Source organism: Coregonus clupeaformis, chromosome 18 (genome assembly GCF_020615455.1).
Source record: "Coregonus clupeaformis isolate EN_2021a chromosome 18, ASM2061545v1, whole genome shotgun sequence".
NCBI classification, from domain to species: Eukaryota; Metazoa; Chordata; class Actinopteri; order Salmoniformes; family Salmonidae; genus Coregonus; species Coregonus clupeaformis.
Window position 1 is genome coordinate 53,785,574 of NC_059209.1, and position 8,106 is coordinate 53,793,679.

At 41.3% G+C, this 8,106-nt stretch overlaps 1 protein-coding gene across 4 annotated transcripts; it reads left to right on the forward strand.

Moving 5' to 3' along the window:
* Positions 1-2,833: 2,833 nt before the first annotated feature.
* Positions 2,834-7,390, forward strand: LOC121573375 (arrestin domain-containing protein 3). Of its 4 annotated transcripts, XM_041885308.1 has the most exons (6): positions 2,834-3,158; positions 3,357-3,423; positions 3,520-3,667; positions 4,161-4,263; positions 4,849-5,114; positions 5,550-7,390. In XM_041885308.1, exons 1-6 carry the CDS (start codon positions 2,873-2,875, stop codon positions 5,652-5,654), a joined length of 975 nt encoding a protein of 324 aa, XP_041741242.1. In that variant the 5' UTR covers positions 2,834-2,872; the 3' UTR covers positions 5,655-7,390. The 4 variants fall into 4 exon arrangements, with proteins under 4 accessions (XP_041741242.1, XP_041741233.1, XP_041741260.1 ...); XM_041885299.2 differs by having other exon boundaries at positions 4,849-5,640; XM_041885326.2 differs by having other exon boundaries at positions 2,834-3,139; positions 4,849-5,640.
* Positions 7,391-8,106: the final 716 nt, after the last annotated feature.

An 8,106-nucleotide genomic window follows, 5' to 3' on the forward strand; every position in this document is an offset into this window, starting at 1 on the left:
AAACATAAAGCTGGAGCCTGGAGGACAGTGTGTCCAAAATAGTACAAGCACAACATCACTATTAATCATAAAACACCTCAAGTTTATTTGAAAATTCTAAAGAAAAAGAACACACAAACACACAATGCCTCAGTGATTCACAGAACTGTTTCACAGATCACAGAACTATATCAGGGTGTCATTTCTCAGGCAGAAATGTAGATACAAATAATGAAATCCTGTTCCCCAAACAAGTGCAAGAACCACAGAGTCAAGAATAGGTTAAATATACAAATAAAAAAAAATCAATTAAAAACAATAGCACATCAACATAAAAACATATAAACATAAAGCTGGAGCCTGAGGACAGTGTGTCCAAAAGCACAACATCACTATTAATCATAAAACACCTCAAGTTATTTGAAATTCTGAGGACAAACAACACACAAACACACAATGCCTCAGTGATTCACAGAAGTATATCACAGATCACAGAACTATATCAGGGTGTCTCATGCAGCACTTTAAGTGGGGTTGCATAGTTTATTTCACTCCTGATACCTGGCATCTTTTAGCTTTCACCAGCGCATCAATATCAGGCGTCACATCCTGAGTGGCAGCCAACTTCAGGATGTGATTCAAGTGCTTGTGCGTGAGCCTTGAGCGCAGCTTTGTTTTATTTATGCTCATTACAGAGAACTTGCTCACAAAGATATGTGGTTCCAAACATGCACAACAGTTTTGCAGCGAGGGCTGTCAAGTTGGGGTAACCTGGCAAGAGATTCTGATAAAATGTGTCCAAGCCAGCTGCGGCAAATTTGCCCTTCAAATCCGAGTCACACTGCAAGTGTATTATTTCAAGTTGGATGCTGACGGGCAGATCAGAGGGATTCACGGTTAATGGCGAACAAAAAACGTTGAAGTCTTTCTCCAGTTCACCAAAAATCTGAAAGCGTTGCTCAAACTCCCTTAACAGTCCCGTTATTTTATCTTTGAACCGCTTCATGTCTGCCACATGTTGGGTCGCGCACACATTTTTCAGACAGGGGAAGTGAGCTGCATCACCACCGGCGAGTTGCGTCTCCCACAATGACAGCTTCAACTTGAAAGAACGTATGCTGTCATAATACTGCATGGCAACTTTGTTGCACCCTTGCAGCTGTTTGTTGAAGTTATTCAGGTGCTCTGTAACATCCACCATAAATGCAAGGTCCTGCATCCATTCTGCGGAATGAAATTCTAACACTGGTTTGCCCTTTTCTTCCATGAACTGTTCAATTTCTTCTCATAAATCAAAGAAACGCCTCAGCACAGCACCTCGGCTTAACCATCTTACCTCAGTGTGGTATGGCAGGCCATAGATGTGGTCTTTCTCTCTGAGAAGGCTGTCAAACTGACGTTGATTCAGGCTTCTGGATCGGATGAAATTAACAGTTTGGATGACCACCTTCATGACGTTATCCATCTTTAATGACTTGCAACACAAAGCCTCCTGGTGCAAAATACAATGAAAAGTCCAAAAATCACGTCCTCCATTTGCAGATTGCACTTTCTCTCTGAACTTTGTCACAACGCCTGCTTTTTTCCCGATCATTGAGGGCGCACCATCTGTAGCCAGGCTGACAGCGCGGGACCAGTCCACTCCGACCCTGTCCAGCGCGCTGACGAGTGCAGTGAAAATATCAGCTGCTGTCGTTGTATCTGTCATCGGCACCAACTCCACGAACTCCTCGGTGACGGTCAATGTGTCATCAACTCTGCGGATGAAAATGGCCAGTTGTGCAACATCTGTAATGTCCGTGCTTTCATCAATTGCAACCGAAACGCAATAAATTACTTTACTTTTTGCTTCAACTGGCTGTCCAAATCCACTGAAAGATCGGAAATCCTGTCTGCAACTGTGTTTCTTGTCAGGCTGATATTTGCAAAAGCCTGGTGCTTTTCAGGGCACACAATCTCCGCTGCCTTCATCATGCATGTTTTTACAAATTCACCCTCACTAAATGGTTTTGAAGCCACTGCGATTTCATTAGCAATGAGGTAGCTAGCTTTCCCTGCAGCGCCACTGATGTCTCGGCTGTGAGTAAACACAGACTGCTGTTTCTTCAGACCCGCCAACAGTTCATTCACCTTCTCTCTTCTCCGCTGTCCTTGAAAGTTGTCATATTTGTCGGCATGAAGACTCACATAGTAGCGACGAAGGTTATATTCTTTCAGCACTGCAACATGCTGTGAACACACCAAACATACAGCTTTCCCATTCAATTCCGTGAATAAATAGAAGGATGACAATTTTTCTTGGAACACTCTGCGTCCACTTTTCTCTTTTTTGACAGAGACATATTGGGGCAATGAGGGTGCCAAAGCACATAATGTTAAAAGTAGAAGCCGTAATAAATATCGCGGGCACAACAAAGTAGCTCATCCGGACTGGCTGCACTTGCTTGACCTATTTGCTCTGCCCCAGTATAAACAGTTTGCTTGCTTAACAAAATTGCTATTGCGCCATCCAGTGGACACAATTGGAACAGCAGTTTTTTTATTGAAAAATTGCAGCTCATTTTTATACTTTACAAAATCATCTCGCGGGCCGGATTAAACCCGTTTGCGGGCCTGATCCGGCCCGCGGGCCGGACGTTTGACACCCCTGCTCTAAACCATACAGCACTCAAATAATCGCCATCATATCTAAAACTTACGGGTTGCAATTGTTCTAGCTACGTTTTTTAAAATAGTTAGATTGACTGAAGGGACATGAACGGGTTAAAATTCCCATTCAAGAAGAACCACTAGACGCCCCTGTGTGAATATCGTGGGCTTGCGCAGTCTGGTCTAAACAGTACACACCCACAATTGTTGCTTTTTCTTCACAGAGCCATTTTTATTGTACAAAATGTTTGGAGAAACGTTTAAAAATTTCACTATAAATTTCAACGCCTTTAATCCGAGAGTGACTTTCTCGAGTGGTGACTTTATGGCAGGTCAGATTTCCTTTGATCTTTCGAAGGAAACAAAGCTCAGTTCTATAACATTGACATTAAATGGAAAAGCAAAGGTACAGTGGACAACACAAGGAGGCGGCGGAGGAAGAAGAGGACGACGCAGAAGGCAACGACGAGTCCACTCGGCAAGGCTGGAATTCTTCAACTTCTCTCAAATTGTAATGCAAGAAAATAACGGTATCTACGTTATTACTTAGCTAACGACACTGTTACTTATTTACAAAGATGCATCATAATCTGAATTCTGATACACCGGTGTATTTAAAAGGTGTGTGTGCGTCAGTGTATCTGTGTGTCACATTGGAGTTATAATCATAGCTAGCTAGCTAGCTGTTTTGTTGTGTTTAAATTAACTGTTTTGCTTTCCACCTTCAGCGGTCCCTAACACCACACTTCAACCAGGAACCCATGTGTACCCATTCACATGCCAAATCCCACAAGGGTGTGTATGAAGTCTATTACTGTATTTGTATGTTTTATTCAACGTTGTATACTCAAGGTCTGACCATTATTATTAAACTTGTTTCCATTCATTCAGAAACTTCCCCTCCTCTTTCCATGGGGTGCATGGCAGTATAATCTACTCGATGAAGGTGGAGATACACAGGCCATGGCATCTAGCCAAGGAGTATGAGACTGAGTTCAACTTTGCCAGCCACATAGATGCCAACCAACCACATCTTCTGGTAAGGGCATGTCCTCCCATTGTCTATCTAAACCTACCTGGGCACTACGCCAACCTTGAATGTCAATGAGCTAAATGTCATCCTCTTATAATTGCCTTATGTAGGTTATCCACCTAATTCTCTTTTGATATAGGCCTATGACTCATATTAGATTGGCTTGAGTTGAAGAAAGAATTTCAGCATTTGTCACATAGCCATACAATGTGTAGCCTATGTTTCACAATATCGTTCACACAAGTATCACATATAATCAGTATCACATATAATCCGAATAATTACTAAGTCTCTATCAATAATCAAACAGTATGAGCAGAGAGTTGTAACATTGTTTGTTTCCTAAATGGCACCCTATTCCATATATATAGTGCACTACTTTTGACCAGAGCTCTAATGGCCCTAAGGTGCCATTTGGGATGCAGTCATTGTGATCAGTACACGGTCCGTGTTAAGGAGGACAGTTAACCTGAACCCTGATCTCTGTGTGTTGTTCCAGGCTCCTCTGGCAGGCAGCAACACCAAGACCCTGTGTTGCCTCTGGTGTGCCTCAGGTCCCATCTCAATGACTGTCTGCACTGAGAGGAAAGGCTTTGTCCCAGGTAAGTAAGCCTTGTCCAAGCCCGAATGGCCCAAAGGGCAGGAGCCTATCTCCTGTTTCTGTAGCGTTAGGCAGCTTGATGAACAAGTACTCAGGAAGCTAGTACTGGAACAATAAAAACACTTCCTTAGAGGGGCTCCAACCCTGAAACTGTTCATCTTTGACATTGCTGTATTTTACTAGCCCTCAACAATCCTGACCTTGTGAGCTCACATTCTACGTGCACGATGTGAAACGAAACAGGAATGTAGCAGTAAGTTCTTGTTCACAAGGCTAGTATTTTACAAGACCAGCAGACTTTGGTATGCACCCAGATTTGGTCTATGAAGTGGGTCTTTCTTTGTGAACAAGGGAATAATTGTGTCAGAATGTTAGCTAGAAATGCTGTGTGTGCGTGCCTGTGAGTTGAAGCGCATGACTGGTGAACAAAATGATAGCCTACTCATGTCTATTATTGGCAAATAAATGGAGACTCGATAGAAATTCCTGCTCACTAATCACTTGTCAAGTCTTCCAAGATAGTCGTGTTTACACACTCGTATAAACGGACATCTTCTCACCTTTGAATCCCCTTTTTTTTCTGTAGGAGAGATGGTGAAAATCATCTGTGAGCTTAGTAATGGCTCCTCTCGGACGGTGACTCCGCATGCGACCCTTATCCAGAAGCAGATGTTTTACACCCATAACAAGTGCAACAGGAGGTTGCAGATGAAAAACCTGGCCTCAGTGGATGGTCAGCCGGTCAACCCCAGTAGCTCTGAGGTCTACAGCGATATGATGCTTCCCATCCCTCCCAACACGGCTCTCACTATCACCAACTGTCCTATACTGGAGGTGGATTACACTGTGGATGTAGGTATCCATCTGGAAATTATGCAGCTTTTACTGCCAATCCCAAATCGACCCCTACCCCCTAAGCACTCCTGGAGATCTGGGCCCGCATTCACAAAGCGTCTCAGAGTAGGAGTGCTGATCTAGGATCAGGTCCCCCCCCCCCCAGTCCATGTAATGTTATTCATGATATGAAACGCAAAACTGATCCTACATCAGTACTCCTACTCTAGAGACTCGTTGTGAATATGAGTCTGAGAGGTATAAGCAATATGGAAATCACCCCTACTTGCCCTCTCGATAGCCCAGGTGCAATTTTTGCCATATTGCTTACATCTGTATAACACTCTCAGATCTCATCAAAATCGTAAGGTTAAATAGGTGATTGGACTTGCCCAATGCTTATCCTTCTGTTCTGATGTTGTCTTCTCTTCCGGTTCTTCTCCTCTCCTGCAGGTGAGTCTACATATCAGAGGTTCCTCTGACCTCAAGGTGCTGTTCCCCATTGTGCTGTGTAATATTCCTGTTTATGCTCCCCAGCCTCCACCTCCATATCAGTAGGAGTAGCACTAGGATCAAGTTGCCCCTGACTCTAATCTAAGGTCAGTTCAGTGTTTTTATACCTAGTGGTTAAGGTTAGGAATTAGGCAGGATAAGCAGCTCTTAGATACGAAGGGCAACTTGTACCTAGTCATATTAGAGACATGCATAGTCTCTCACAACATCTGAACATAGGGAATATGAGGGTTACTATGAACAATTCTTCCGGTAAGCTGGTTTTTGCATCACTGATTATTTGGACAAATCACGATTTTGCCGGGTTGGTCTAAACCTGGCATCTATAGAATTTCGGAAGGGGAGGGGTTACTTTAGGCCCATAGACTGCTAAAAGGATTTCAGAGGAGGGCATGTGGACTTTGCCACTCACATTAGGCCAAACATCTCAACAGGCCCCCCAGTACCATGTCCAGTAGCTGGCCATAGGCCCACGTTCACTCTAGATTTGGTTCTGGATTCCGAGATTAGACACTGCCAAACCCCTTTTAAGATGGGGTTTCCAATTCTACAATTTCTACATGTTTATCACCATAAGAATTGTTACAGCAAGATTTGTCATCGACCACCATGTCAAATCCTTCCTTCATATATTGTCTCTTACCACTACCTATGGGAGTATTGTGCTGTTTCTGCTTACTATAGACATAACTGTTTCGAAAATTAAGAGTTTTCAGAATTCATTACTTTTTAAGACAGACATTTCAGAGCCTGTTTCCTCCCTAATTCACCTCCATCCGGGTCATGAGATGAGGAACTATTGGTCAATGTTATTGCTAAGGGGACTAACTCAATACTAAAGCTGATAAGGAAGAAGGCCTTGATAGCCAACTAAACTTGGCTGTAACAAATCATACAACACAACAAATTGTAGGATTTATGTTAAATGCCTCTTTAAAAAGGTTGATTTGTAGATTTGCAATAGTTCTCAGGGTTGTACCTCATACGGTACCAGATTTTCTAATATTTTATGCATGAACTTTTAAAAGGTGTTTATGTTCCATGACTATTTCTGTTACATGTTTTTATAGTCATACAGTTTTATTTACAGTTGTATATATACATTTCATACTACTTACATACCAATGTATGTAATGATGCCTTGCCATCCTTCACTGTTTGAGGTGACAGACAGACAGTGCTTTAAATGTCTAATGCTGCAGTCGTCGTTCATCTCTTGCCAGGTCATGTTACTTAGCATTTCTTTCAAAGTGCTTGAGTGATTGTTAACATAAGATAATTGGGCTTTGTGACAGTGTTTACCCACGTTTGATCAATCACTCTGTGGTGTATGTCTGTCTGTCACCCAACTCTCTTTTTTATCATGGTTAACTTAAGGATTAGATTTGTTATTCATGGTCAAAATTTTTTTGCCCCATACATTTGGAAAAATGTCAGAGTATTCAGAATGCTTGTGATTCAATCACTAATTCATTTGTACGTCTGTTTTAGAATTACACTGTAATTCTACGTCACTGTTCTCTAGCTGTGGTCCGAATAACAAAACCATGTTTTTACACTCCTAGTTGGATGAGAGTAATCCAACAGAAAGTCTGAAACATTTACATTTATATGGTTGAGCTTACTATATGAAGAACCACTCAAATTCACGCACAATAATATTTTTTCCGTATGAATTGTATTTGATGTGTTCGTGTAAACTATATATTGTATTTATGTTAAAATGTTATAACATTTGTTTTTATGTCTGTTTTAACACTCCCAAGTTCATCCATTGAGGACATCTACTCATGAGGACATCTACTCATTTTAAACTATCAAACTCCCTTGAAGAGTTCAGTACTGCCGTTAAAAGATGTTTTGAAGATGTATTGGTGGTAAATGCATTATGTTGTATTGAACGTGAAAAAAAACACATTTGATTTCAAATGTCAAAACTGGACTTGTTCGTGACGTAGTCCTTGTCATTGAGTTCCCTTGAACCTTCTTAATGAAGACAGGGAAGTACACATCTCTAGACTCTGTGTATTGCCAAAAACGTATCATTGTAATATCACAATAAGGGCAGAATTTGAGCCCTAGAAACATGGACAGTATTCTGATAATTTTTTTGGGGAATTGTCTGTATACATATACATGTTTCAACCACAATGCCTTTTCACAATGTACTGTATATTTTGTTATGTTTGTCAAACTGAGTATCAAGGTAGCACTTTAGGAAAGACCACTGATAATTTCTAAGTAGGTCTTTACAGACTGGCCACCTGTAGGTGAACGCCAGGACAGAATTAAACATTTTAGTACTGTTTGAAGGATTCTACTTATATGCCATGAATGTTATTGACCTGTAACAAACACATGAACTTCCATTTAAAAAAACAAACATTTGAACATGATTGCTTGTGTCCCAATGTCCATCAGTGTTTGTGACAATACTATACCTACAGTGTACAGCAACAAAATGTTGGTTAAATATGTTTCATATTTTATATATCTG

Bases quoted from the DNA above. Each gene is read 5' to 3' on its own strand.
- LOC121573375 (XM_041885299.2), top strand. From the start codon at position 2,873: ATGTTTGGAGAAACGTTTAAAAATTTCACTATAAATTTCAACGCCTTT. The intron at 3,159-3,356 runs GTATCTACGTTA...TTCCACCTTCAG, and splicing joins TGTAATGCAAGAAAATAACG to CGGTCCCTAACACCACACTT. The intron at 3,424-3,519 runs GTGTGTATGAAG...CCATTCATTCAG, and splicing joins ACATGCCAAATCCCACAAGG to AAACTTCCCCTCCTCTTTCC.